This window comes from Mobula birostris, chromosome 9, assembly GCF_030028105.1.
Source record: "Mobula birostris isolate sMobBir1 chromosome 9, sMobBir1.hap1, whole genome shotgun sequence".
NCBI lineage: Eukaryota > Metazoa > Chordata > Chondrichthyes > Myliobatiformes > Myliobatidae > Mobula > Mobula birostris.
This window is the reverse complement of record NC_092378.1, coordinates 84,976,108-84,989,750: the sequence shown is the minus strand read 5'-3', so window position 1 is coordinate 84,989,750 and position 13,643 is coordinate 84,976,108. Positions and strand designations below refer to the sequence as shown.

Genomic DNA, 13,643 nt, shown 5'->3' with positions numbered 1-13,643 from the left:
TCAGTATCATCTATCCCAGGAACCCACATTATCAGTATTATCTATACGAGAAACCCACTCTATCAGTATTATCTGTGAAACCCACTGTATCGGTATTAACTATCCAAGAAATCCACGCTATCAGTATCATCTGAGAAACCCACTCTATCATTATCATCTATCTGATGAACCCACTCTATCAGTATCTTCTATCTGACGAACACACTCTATCAGCATTATCTATCTGAGAAACCCGCACTGTCAGTATCATCTATCTGACGAACACACTCTATCAGTATCATCCCATATTGAAAACTTGGTTCAGAAAAAGAGTGATCTACAATAAATATAAGAAGCATGGAGTAAATGAGGTGCTCGACGAATATAAAGAATGTAAAAAGAATCTGAAGAGATTATAAAGGCTAAAAGAAGATACGAGGTTGCTTTGGCAAGTAAGCTGAAAATAAATCCAAAGGGTTTCTACAGTTGTATTAATAACAAAAGGATAGTGAGGGATAAAATTGGTCCCTTAGAGAATCAGAGTGGACAGCTATGTGCCAAGCCGAAAGAGATGGGGAAGATTTTGAACAATTTCTTTTCTTCGGTATTCACTAAGGAGAAGGATATTGAATTGTGTAAGATAAGGGAAACAAGTAGGGTAGTTATGGAAACTATGATGATTAAAGAAGAGGAAGAACTGGCGCTTTTAAGGAATATAAAAGTGGGTTAGTGTCTGGGTCCTGACAGGATATTCCCTTGGACCTTAAGGGAAGTTAGTGTAGAAATAGCAGAGGCTCTGACAGAAATATTTCAAATGTCATTAGAAACGGGGATGGTGCCAGAGGATTGGCGTATTGCTCATGCGGTTCCATTGTTTAAAAAGGGTTCTAAGAGGAAACCTAGCGACTAAATTTGACGTCAGTGGTGGGAAAATTACTGGAAAGTATTCTTAGAGATAGTATATATAATTATCTGGATAGACAGGGTCTGATTAGGAACAATCAACGTGGATTTGTACATGGAAGGTCATATTTAACAAATCTTATTGAACTTTTTGAAGAGGTTACTAGGAAAGTTGACGAGGGTAAAGCAGTGGATGTTGTCTATATGGACTTCAGTAAGGCCTTTGACAAGGTTCCACATGGAAGGTTAGTTAGGAAGGTTCAATCGTTAGGTGTTAATATTGAAGTAGTGAAATGGATTCAACAGTGGCTGGATGGGAGATGCCAGAGAGTAGTGGTGGATTAACTGTTTGTCAGGTTGGAGACCGGTGAATAGTGGTGTGCCTCAGGGATCTGTACTGGGTCCAATGTTGTTTGTCATATACATTAATGATCTGGATGATGGGGTGGTAAATTCGATAAGTAATTATGCAGATGATACTAAGACAGGTGGCATTGTGGATAATGAAGTAGGTTTTCAAAGCTTGCAGAGAGATTTAGGCCAGTTAGAAGAGTGGGCTGAAAGATGGTAGATGGAATTTAATGCTGGTAAGTGTGAGGTGCTACATTTTGGTAGGACTAAGCAAAATAGGACATACATGGTAAATGGTAGGGCATTGAGGAATGCAGTAGAACAGAGGGATCTAGGAATAATGGTGCATAGTTCCCTGAAGGTGGAATCTCATGTGGATAGGGTGGTGAAGAAAGCTTTTGGTATGCTGGCCTTTATAAATCAGAGCATTGATTATAGGATTTGGGATGCAATGTTAAAATTGTACAAGGCATTGGTGAGGCCAAATTTGGAGTATTGTGTACAGTTTTGGTCACCGAATTATAGGAAAGAGGTCAACAAAATAGGGAGAGTACAGAGGAGATTTATTAGAATGTTATCTGGGTTTCAGCACCTAAGTTACAGAGAAAGGTTGGACAAGTTGGGTCTTTATTCTTTGGAGCATAGAAGGTTGAGGGGGGCCTTGATAGAGGTATTTAAAATTATGAGGGGGATAGATAGAGTTGATGTGGATAGGCTTTTTCCATTCAAAGTGGGGGAGATTGAAACAAGAGGACATGAGTTGAGAGTTAAAGGGCAAAAGTTTAGCAGTAACACGAGGGGGAACTTCTTTACTCAGAGTGGTAGCTGTGTAGAATGAGCTTCCAGTATAAGTGGAAGAGGCAGGTTCGATTTTGTCATTAAAAAAAAATTGGACAGGTGTATGGACAGTAAAGGAATGGAGGGTTATGGGCCGAGTGCAGGTAGATGGGAATAGGTGAGAGTAAGCGTTCGGCAGGGACTAGAAGGGCCGAGATGGCCTGTTTCTGTACTGTAATTGTTATATGGTATCATCTATCCCAGGAACCCACACTATCAGTAACATCTCTCTGAGGAACAAACACTGTCAGTATCATCTGAGAAACCCACACAGTCAGTATCACCTCTCGGAGGAACTCACTCTGTAAGTACCATTTATTTGACGAACACACACTGTCAGTATCATCTCCCTGAGAAACCCACGCTGTCAGTATCAATTCTCTGAGAAACCCACAATGTCAGTATCAATTCTCTGAGGAACTCACACTGTCAGTATCATCTCTGAGAAACCCACTCTATCAGTATCATCTGACAAACACACTACCAGTATCAACTATCTGAGAAACCCACATTGTCAGTATCATGTATCCCAGGAACCTACACTGTCAGCATCATCTATCTGGGAAACCCACTCTATCAGTATCATCTGAGAAACCCACTCTACCAGTATCATCTATCTGAGAAACCCACAATGTCAGTATCATCTGAGGAACCCACACTGTCAGTATCATCTCTCTGAGGAACACACTATCAGTATCATCTCTCTGAGGAACAAACACTGTCATTATCATCTGATAAACCCACACTGTCAGTATCATATGAGAAACCCACACTGTCAGTATCATCTCTCTGAGGAACACACTATCAGTATCATCTATCTGAGAAACACACTACCAGTATCATCTATATGAGAAACCCCACACTGTCAGTATCATCTATCTTAGAAACCCACATTGTCAGTATCATCTCTCTGAGGAACCCACACTGCCAGTATTATCTATCAGTATTATCAACCCACCTTTGTTCAATGGTGGAATAGTGCTGGCGATGAAGGACCTTGTTCAATGCTGGAACAGTTCTGGGGGTGAAGATCCTTGTGTAATGGTGGAACAGTGCTGGGGATGAAGGTCCTTCATCTACTTCTAGTTACATGGTTGTACTGTGATAAACAGAAACACAAGAGGAGTAGGTTGATATTGTTGCAAATGCTGGGACTGGACCTGAATCAGGAACGTAACTGGCACTACAGATGACAGACTGGGTCACACAGGATGACAACAAAAACCTTGAAGGGACATTTTGTCTCACATCAGGAATCTGACACCAAGGACCAGAAGAAATGATTGTCTAACATCAGGCTGGAAGGTTGCCAGACCTGACCCATAACCTGTTGGGGAATCATGTTGCATTAGCAAATGAGAAAAACTCAGGTTTTCACCTATACAACTGCTGTGCACTATGTTTTTCACACCATTGTCTGTAAACTCAAGAGATTGTGTGTGTCAAAGTCCCAGAAGATCAGCAGTTTCTGAGATAATCAAATCATCCAACTGGCACTAACAATCACTGCAAGGTCAAAGTCACTTAAATCATATTTCTTCCCATTATGATGCTTGGTTTAAACAGCTGAACCTCTTGACCATGTTTGAATGCTTTTATGCACTGTTACTGCTACATGATTGGCTGATGAAATATTTGTGTTTACAAGTGTGCCGAATAAAGTGGCCCCTGAGCAGATGCAATGACATGCAATCCATATCCACAAGTAACTTGCTTAGCTGCTGATTATATATTTTTTAATACATGAATGCAACTTGCGTGCATTTTCCACATTGCATTTATGTTTATAATTCAAAACAAATGTTCAAACTGATGAAATCAATCTTAAACTTAATTATTTGTTCATTTTTAATCAGTTATAAAATTGCCTCGTTTGCAAAACAAGACTTTTATTGCAGGAAGTGCACTTCTGTTAAACAGTAGGAAAAAACCTAGTACAGTTGGTTTAAGCATTAATTCGCACTAAGGATAAATACAAATGTACAGATTGAGTGGACTAAATCTCAGCACAGTACCAATCTCATGTAATAATCTTGTACAAAATCTGGACACTGTTTTAAGTACAATTAAAAAAATAAGACCACAACAAGCTTCCATCAAGAAGCCTGAAGAAAATTGCACAAGGCACTGTTAATAGGACTGCAACCTATGAGTGGCTACTAATCCAGTCAAACTCCTGCAGGGCCATTGCTTATCATGCAACCTCGGTTTCCCACAAGGAGAGAATGTCTGTCAGAATGGTCTCCTGAATACCAACTATTGCAGCAGTAGAGGAACCATAGCAGTGGTATTGATGAGCCCTTTGAGTCTGATTCCATACAACACCAGTATATCTAGTTGAAAATAACCCAGTTTACTTTGCATTTTGGAGGTGCAGCAACGTAGAACAGCAGCAGAATCAAGCCTTGAAGAATATAGTTCAGTGGTGTAAATGGTGCTGTGCAGCAACCTTTCACAAAGCAGTGCTCTCTGAGTCATTATCAACGTCCTGCTGCTCACACTTTTTCATTTCCATGCTTCCTGACACAGACGTTGACTCCACAGATGGTTTAGAGTGCTTCCAGTCCTGCTCTTTCACAGTTGAATCGGAATCTGGCAGTAAATACAAAACATTAGTGAGTTTTTACAGAACACTACTTATACAAGGTGACATTTGAGAATAATTTCTTCTAAGTTCTAATCACCTGATGCCTCCACCAGCACAGCAAAGGTGAAGGTTGTAAAGACAGGCATCAACAAGGGATTTATAGAAGAGTGCAGTGTGAAAACCTGATTTTTGAAGATTGTCGTGAATCAGTTCTAGAATTTCACTAAAGTTCCAGCTTACTGCCTATAGAAACTACTTGTTCTGCAGTATCTCTTACTCTTCAGTGAGGTAACTCTGCACTTTCCTATTGTACAGCTCATGACTCTAACAGACCTTCAGAAAAGTGAGGTACACCATACAAGATTACTGCAGTATTAACAGTACAAAACCAAAGCAGCTGAGCAGCAAGATTACCTGGAATGACTTAAAATGAAATGACTTCAAAAGACGTTTAGAAATACATGATGATGTTCAGGGAAATGTTTATACCAATGCATTAGTTGTGCAGGCAAGCAGTGTGATGCAGAGTTAGTATTGGCTGGAAAACATGCATTAAATCATCACTGCAGATTAGCAGGATTAATTGGCCAATCAGTTGCCTAAATCTTACCATAACTTTCCCAATTCTGCTCATACTTTGCTGGTCAGACATCTGCATTTTTTAATAGAACAGTTTACAATTAGAAACCATATGTTCGCAAGGTTTTTTCACATTGGTGGCAAACATGCACACCAGTGCATATCATTCCCACCATATGCATGGAATACTTAAAGGCCAGCTACAGAGCCGCTCCACCTGCTAGCATGCAAGACTGCATTTTGCTGTTGAAGGGCTGGAACAGCTCACCAGTTTATAAGGTATAACGATATGCAGGTTTAACTTTTTAATCACTTTGAATTATTATCCCACCCTCTACATTAAATATGACCCTTTACCACCAAGACTAGACAACATCTATGGAAAATGAGTAAAAAGCCGACGTTTGAGCCAAGACCCTTCATCAGGTCCTGATGTAGATGCTGGAAATCCAAGCAACACACACAAAATGCTGGAGGAACTCAGCAGTCAGACAGCATTTTCTCCATAGATGTTGTTTGGCCTGCCGAGTTCCTCCAGCATTTCGTGTCTGTTGCTTGGATTTCCATCATCCGCAGATTTTCTCTCGTTTGTGACTCTACCACCATATTGATTACTCAATTAAGGTAATTTAAAATTGACAAATACCTTCTGAAATTGAATGCTAAGTAAGTGCCAATGTCAAGCCAGCTTATTTATTTCTCATAGCATTCCATTCCTGTTCAATGCACAATGTGATCCCTCACTCTATCAGAACAATGACTATTCAGAGTTTAATTTGTAGATCAAACTTCGAGGATCTCGTTTATTATATCTTTGAGAAAAAACTTACCTTTTGTGGAAAACTGCAAACATTTTATTTTGGCGATATGTTTGTTAAGTAATCATTTTGTTTAATTGGCTGATTCAAATTCAGGAAACAAGCAGAAGATGACAACTAAAACCGAGCATGGAACAGGCCTTTTGGCTCCTGTGTCTGCACCATTGAAGAAACTGATTTCAGTTTTAACTAAAACACTTTCTTCCTCATTCATTCATATGCAGCAACACTTGAACACTTTGCTTGAGCCCATGTTTTCCTGAATCATAGCATTATATATTAGCCACAGAAGCAGTCTGGCTCCTATTCCAACTAAGTTTCTAAATAAGTTCATTACCGCAGGATAAATTTACCTGATACATTTGGATCATGTAAAATTTATTGTACTTGATGCAGAAATTTTCCCCTCACTAACAGCCACTGGACTGTGCAGTGACCTTTTTTGAACTCTGTATGTTTAGGGTCAGTATAACTTGGGTCCCACCAAACTCGGGAGGTTGGGATGTCTTGCCCACCCAAACCCTGATCTGTGCAAATACTGGCCCCATGCAATTAGTCGTTGGCAAGAAAAATACAGATCGTACACTGCATACAATATATTTATATTTACAAATGTCAGCTTTGTCAAACAGTTAGTAGGAAAAGAAAACAAAAAATAAAAAGGGCCCATTACAGTTATCCCAGTCCAAATGTGCACATAACTTGGAGCTCATCTTGAAGCTGTCTTTAACTCACACGTTGGACCCTCGGTCTGCGTGAAAGTACACGCCACCTCCTGAATGTCACTCGAAATCTAACTCAAACAAATGGGCTCCCCATGGGAGTATTGGTCCTTCCTCCATTCATCTGCACAACACACTTTATGCAACAGGGACAGAATCTTCACTTATTTTCCCTCCTATCTTCACCCAGTTCCTGGCAAAAAGACCTTGACCCACAGTGTCCCTCACAAAAACCTCTCCACCCAGCATTCCCTAGAACCTTCTCCCAATTCCACCATCCTGATTGGCTGACACAGCATTCTAAGTTGAACAACATAGCCCCTTACCTTTAGCTAAAAGCAGAACAGACTGCTATTACAGAACTAATTTTCAGGAAGGTCTCAAAGCTTTCCGTTTTTTTCTGAACGCCAGACCTAACCAGTTCCCCTTCACCACCACTCTCTTCCGCCTAGTGGAACTCGTCTTCACTCACTCTAAATAATTTCTCCTTTGGCTCCTCCCACCTCCTTCAAACAAAAGGGGTAGCCGTGGGCACTTGCATGGGCCCCAGCTATGCCTGCCTATATGTCAGCTATGTGGAACCGTCTATGTTCCAGGCCAACACTGGTGACCGTCCGCACTTTTCCTCCGTTGCATCGACAATTACATTGGTGCTGCTTCCTGTACCTATGCTGAACTTGTCGATTTCATCCACTTTGCTTTCAACTTCCACCCTGCCCTCAAATTTACCTGGTGCATTTCTGACACCTCCCGCCCCTTTCTCAATATCAGTGTCTCTATCTCCGGAGACAGCTTATCCACCGATGTAGAAACATAGAAAACCTACAGCACAATACAGACCCTTCAGCCCACAATGTTGTGCCGGACATGTACATACTTTAGAAGTTACCTAGGGTTACCCATAGCCCTCTATTTTTCTAAGCTCCATGTACCCATCCAAGGGTTTCTTAAAAGACCCTATCGTATTCACCTCCACCACCGTCACAGGCAGCCCATTCCACATGCTCACCACTCTCTGCATAAAAAAAACTTACCCCTGACACCTCCTCTGTACCTATTTCCAAGCACCTTAAAACTGTGTCGTCTCATATTAGCTGTTTCAGCCCTGGGAAAAAGCTTCTGACTATCCACACGATCAATGCCTCTCATCATCTCTCTATCAGGTCACCTCTCATCCTTCACCACTCCTAGGAGAAAAGGCTAAGTTCACTCAAGCTATTCTCATAAGGCATGCTCCCCAATCCAGGCAACATCCTTGTAAGTCTCCTCAGCACCCTTTCTATTGTTTCCACATCCTTCCTGTGGTGAGGTGACCAGAACTGAGCATAGTCTATTATAAACACATGGACTCTCACAGCTACCTCGTCCCCACCCTGTTACTTGTAAGAATGCCACCCCTTCTCTCAATTCCTCTGCCTTCGCCGCATCGACTCTCAGGATGAAGCTTTTCATTCTAGAATGAAGGAGATGTCCTCTTTTTCAAAGTAAGGAGCTTCCCTTCTTCCACCATCAACGCTGCCCTTAACCATATCTCTTCTATTTACGTACGTCTGCTCTTACTCTATCCTCCTGCCACTCTCCCAGGGATAGGGTTCCTCTTGTCTTCACCTACCACCCCACCAGTCTCTGCATCCAGCACATAATTCTCCAAAACTTCTGCTACCTCCCACAGGATCCCACCACCAAGCACATCTTTCCCTCCCCCCCACTTTCTGCTTTCGGCAGGCATCATTCCCTACACAACTCCCTTGTCTACTCGGCCCTCCCCACTGATCTCCATCCTGGCACTTATCCTTGCAAGTGGAACAAATGCTACACCTGCCTCTGCACCTCCTCTCTCACTACCATTCAGGACCCCAAACAGTCCTTCCAAGTAAGGCAACACTTCATCTGTGAGTCTGTTGGAGTCATATACTGTGTTTGGTGTTCCCGGTGTGGCCTCCTGTGTATCAGTGAGACCTGACGTAAGTTGGGAACACACTCAGGTTGGAGGAACAACACCTATATTCTGTTTGGGTAGCCTCCAAGCTGATGGCATGAACATCGATTTCTCAAACTTCTGGTCATACCCCCACCCCCACCTCCTTCACCACTTCCCACCCCCTTTTCCCTCTCTCACCTCATCTCCTTGGTGCTCCTCCCTCCTTTTCTTTCTTCCATGGCCTTCTGTCTCTTTCACCTATCAACTTCCCAGCTCTTTACTTCATTCCTCCCCCTCTAGGTTTCACCTATCACCTTGTGTTTCTCTCTCCCCTCCCCCCACCTTTTAAATCTACTCCTCAGCTTTTTTCCCCAGTTCTGCCATAGGGTTTTGATCTGAAATGTCAACTGTACTTTTTTCCATAGATGCTGCCTGGCTTACCGAGTTCCTCCAGCATGTGGTGTGTGTTGCTTGGACCTGCAAGATTTTCTCTTGTTTGTAATTTTCAGAACTGTTGCATTAAAGAGGCATGTCATTGGGAATCTAATGAACAAATTATTCTTAAACTCTCTTAGTTATGAGACAATGCTGGTTTTGAAACATTTGCAATTCTTTGATCTGTTATCTTCTCTCAGTTGGTAATTAATCTAACCAAATAGTTGGATTTTTTTCTCTATATATAACATAACTACTTCTAAAGCCAAACAGTACACTCTCTTATGTATGAAGGTATGAATCTAGGTATGAAGCACTAGCAAACTATTCAGTTGCAACTAAAGCCAAAACTCACACAGCATATGTGCAAGGTCACATAACTGAGAAAGCAAAGGAAATGCTCAATTATTCTAGGTCAGGAAGTGGGGCATGGGGTATCAGTTAACATTAGAGCATGCTCTAAAATCTTCATGCAAAGTGTAAATATTGAACAGGATACAGTGCACTGCATCTACATTCAGGCTAACACGAAGCCAGTATTACTGTCCATTCAGACAAGCATTCTTTTGGCTGAGGCACAGAAGGAAATGCACCTAGAAGAATTTAATGCATGAACAAAGATGCTAAGCATTTGAATTCTTGTGGAAGCAGCTAAGTTTCACATTCACTTTTAATTAGAATTCACCACCATGATACCACTCTACAACAAGGGACTTTCTAAAGAACTTCTTCAGCTATAATGCACTTTAGAGTAATGTGCCATGCTTAATGTGTGAATATTAAAGATAAGTAATGAGAGATTTTGTGTTACTATTTCATCAATATAGCCTTGCTGTTTATTTCCTTGTGGCTTTCATTTGTAGTGGTGAAAACAGCCACCTGTCTATCTAGCATAGTTAGATAACCAGTTAGAACAGGCTAACCAAAGTTACCGTCAATTAAGTCAGAATTTGTAGTACTTGGAAATACAAGTGTGTGGCCTTGACTTTACACTTCAGGCAGCGGACAGTGCTCACTAAGTGTAGTATGAGTAAGGGACTTGGGTGAGAAAAGGCAAAAGTTCAGTGTTACATGTGGAGAGAACAAGAGGAGGCCAATAGATTGAAGGAAGGGAAGAACACTGGTGATAGGAAATTAGAAAGAAGAAAGTGTTGCTGCAAAATGAAACAACACACATAAAAGTTGCTGGTGAACACAGCAGGCCAGGCAGCATCTATAGGAAAAGGTACAGTTGACGTTTTGGGCCGAGATCCTTGGTCCCACATGGCAGGAGATACCTGCAGCCCCTTAGTGTTCAGCAAATCCACCCCACTGGTCTCCCAAACACTCAGTCATATGTGTGGACTGTACATAAATTGGGTGTTTTGGAAACTGGGGAGGAACTATAATGATAATCAAAGTAGGTCAGGAAGAAAGAAAGGAAGAGTAAGAGAGCGTGCATTCAAACATGTGTTTACTTACAATTATAGTGAGAACAGAATGGTCAAAAAAGAAAACTGAAGTTTTTTCTTTTAACCACAGTACACCTAGCATTTCAAGATTAATCCATGGTACAAAAAATAAACTGGTGCACTTATTATGTAATTGCTGGTATGGAGTCATGGTTACAAAGTAATAAAGGCTGAAGATTAAATATTCCATGATAACTTTTAGGATATCAACACTGAATTTTTTTCTAATTGATAAAGAGAACCTGTAGAAGTCGTGGATTTAGATTTCCAAAAGACATTTGTCAAGGAGCCACATAAGAGACTGCTATGTAAGAACTCATAACCTTCGATGAAGTGTATTAGCATTGATTAAAAACCAGCTCCCACATAGCAAACAGAGAGGTGGAACAATAGGGTTTTTTTCAGACTACAGAGTATAACTAGGTGAGACCCCAGGGATAAGCTCCTGGTTCTCGACTATTTACTGTACACATTCATAACCTGGGGGATGGAACAAGGAGTAAAATTTCCATGTCTGCCTGTGATACAAAAATAAGTGGCAGGATATGTTGTATGAGAATGTTGTGATTCCACAATGGACAGACTGAGCAGGTATAAAACTGACAAATAGAGTTTAAATACAAGAAAGTTTGCAGACTCTGGAGGAACTCAGCAGGTCAGGTAGCATCTATGGAAATGAATATACAGTCGATGTTTCGGGTCGAGACCCTTCTTCAGGACTGAGAAGGAAGGGGGAAGATGCCAGAATAAAAAGGTGGTGGAGGGGAAGAAGGCTACCTAGAAGCTGATAGGTGAAGCCAGGTCGGTGGGAAAGGTCAAAGGGGTGGAGAAGAAGGAATTTGATCGGAGAGGAGAGTGGAGAAGGAGCATAGGGACTCCAGGGAAGGTGATAGGCAGGCGAGAAGAGGTAAAAGGCCAGAGTGAGGAATAAAGGAAGAGGGGAGAATGAAGGAAATTCTTTTTTACTGGAAGGAGAAATTGATACTCATGCCATCAGATTGGAGGCTACTCAGATAGAATACAAGTTGCTCCTCCTCCACCGAGGCTATGGACCGACATGTCCAAACAGGAATTGGAATTAAAATGTTTGGCCACCGGGAAGTTCCACTTTTGGCGGATGGACTGCTCGAAGCTGCAGTCCTCCAATTTACAATGGTTCTTGCCAATATAGGGGAGGCCACATCAGGAGTGCTGGACATAAAAGACCACCCCAGAAGATTGGCAGGTGAAGTGTTGTCTCACCTGGTTTGGGCCCTGAACGGACGTGAGGGAGGAGGCGAATGGGCACGTGTAGCACTCAGGCTGTTTGCAGGGATAGGTGCCAAAGGGAGCTTAGTGAGGAGGAACGAGTGGGCAAGGGAATGAAGTTTAATGTGAGGAAATGTGAAGTCATGCTCTTTGGTAAGAAAAATCAAAAGGCAGATTATCTAAGTGGAAAGATAATATAGAATGGCACAGCACAGGAAAAGGCCCTGTAATGTCTGTGCTGACCACTGTAGGCAGTTCAGTGGAATTCACCAGGTTAGTTCCTGGCTAAAAGGTTTGGGCCTGCTTTCCTTGGAGTTCAGAAGAATGAGAGGTAACCTTATTTAAGGATACAAATACTGAGGGGGTTTGACAGGGTAGATGTTGGGACATTTTCAACACTGGAAGAGTAATCAACAAAAGGACATAACGACAAGTTAAGGGGCCAGACATTTAAAAGTAGTGCAGAAAAATCGCTTCTCACAAAGGGTAGAGTCTCAGAAGTTCTCTGCCTCCGTACCTAGTGAAAGCTGGATCATTTGAATATTCAAAGTGCAGATGGATAAATATCTGATATCTCAAGGGGATGCGGAACTGGCACAGAAGAGAAGTTCAGGTCAGCATAGAAACATAGAAAATAGGTGCAGGAGTAGGCCATTTGGCCCTTCGAGCCTGCACCGCCATTCATTATGATCATGGCTGATCATCTAACTCAGAACCCCGCCCCAGCCTTCCCTCCATACCCCCTGACCCCCGTAGCCACAAGGGCCATATCTAACTCCCTCTTAAATATAGCCAATGAACTGGCCTCAACTGTTTCCTGTGGCAGAGAATTCCACAGATTCACCACTCTCTGTGTGAAGAAGTTTTTCCTAATCTCGGTCCTAAAAGGCTTCCCCTCTATCCTCAAACTGTGGCCCCTCGTTCTGGACTTCCCCAACATCGGGAATAATCTTCCTGCATCTAGCCTGTCCAATCCCTTTAGGATCATATACGTTTCAATCAGATCCCCCCTCAATCTTCTAAATTCCAACGAGTACAAGCCCAGTTCATCCAGTCTTTCTTCATATGAAAGTTCATAGATCAATCATGATCATATTAGGACAGGTAATGTTAGGGCAGATAGGGCAGGCTTGAAGGCCTTCTCTTGATCTTATTTTCTTATGTCATATCCCTTTCCTCCCAGAAAACAACTGTCATCCCTTCTATTTTTCTCTTCACATCGCAGTGATTTTCCTCATGTTTTGGAACATCCTCTACTAAAATCACAATCCAAGTGGAAGCAGTTTCCTTTCTCTGAGCTGTATGCAGTGCTAAAGGAGCATTCCCTGTCAGTATGCGGCTACTTTTCAGTTATGGAATTTTAATGACTACACCTTCTTACGCAACATAACCTGCAGGTTGAAACAGTGGTGCAGCAGTTAGAGCTAATGTGTACAGCTGGGGTTCTTTGTAAAGCCACTGCCTCACAGTGCCAGTGACCCCAGTTTAATCCTGACTTTGGGTGCCATCTGCCTGGACCTTGCACGTTCTCCCCGGGTGCTCTGGTTTCCTACGTCCTAGAGATATGCTTTCAGGTTAGGAAGACACTGTTAATTGGTCCTAGTGTGTATGTGTGGCTGGAGTACTGGGAGTTGATAGGGGAGTGAGAATGTTGGGGGATGCCCTAACAGCTACTATAGAGGCCAAGGGCTGAAAGGTCTCTTGATATTATATGGAAATATTACATTCTCAAGAGGAAAAAGCCTTACAAACTATGGACTGGTAATAAATGAAATTTTCCAGGCTTGTGTACTTAATCGAGTTGATTGGCAG

At 42.0% G+C, this 13,643-nt stretch overlaps 1 protein-coding gene across 4 annotated transcripts in view; it reads right to left on the bottom strand.

Moving 5' to 3' along the window:
- Positions 1-3,894: 3,894 nt before the first annotated feature.
- The window catches only part of arhgap17a (Rho GTPase activating protein 17a), a 187,307-nt gene continuing 177,558 nt past the window's right edge, over positions 3,895-13,643 (bottom strand). For 3 of the 4 annotated variants that reach the window (XM_072268334.1, XM_072268331.1, XM_072268333.1), the window contains one exon: positions 3,895-4,662. In XM_072268334.1, the coding sequence (XP_072124435.1) occupies positions 4,523-4,662 (140 nt within the window). In that variant the 3' untranslated portion in view covers positions 3,895-4,522. Of the gene's footprint in view, positions 4,663-5,267; positions 5,310-13,643 lie in introns of all 4 variants that reach the window. The other variant, XM_072268332.1, reaches the window with a different exon arrangement.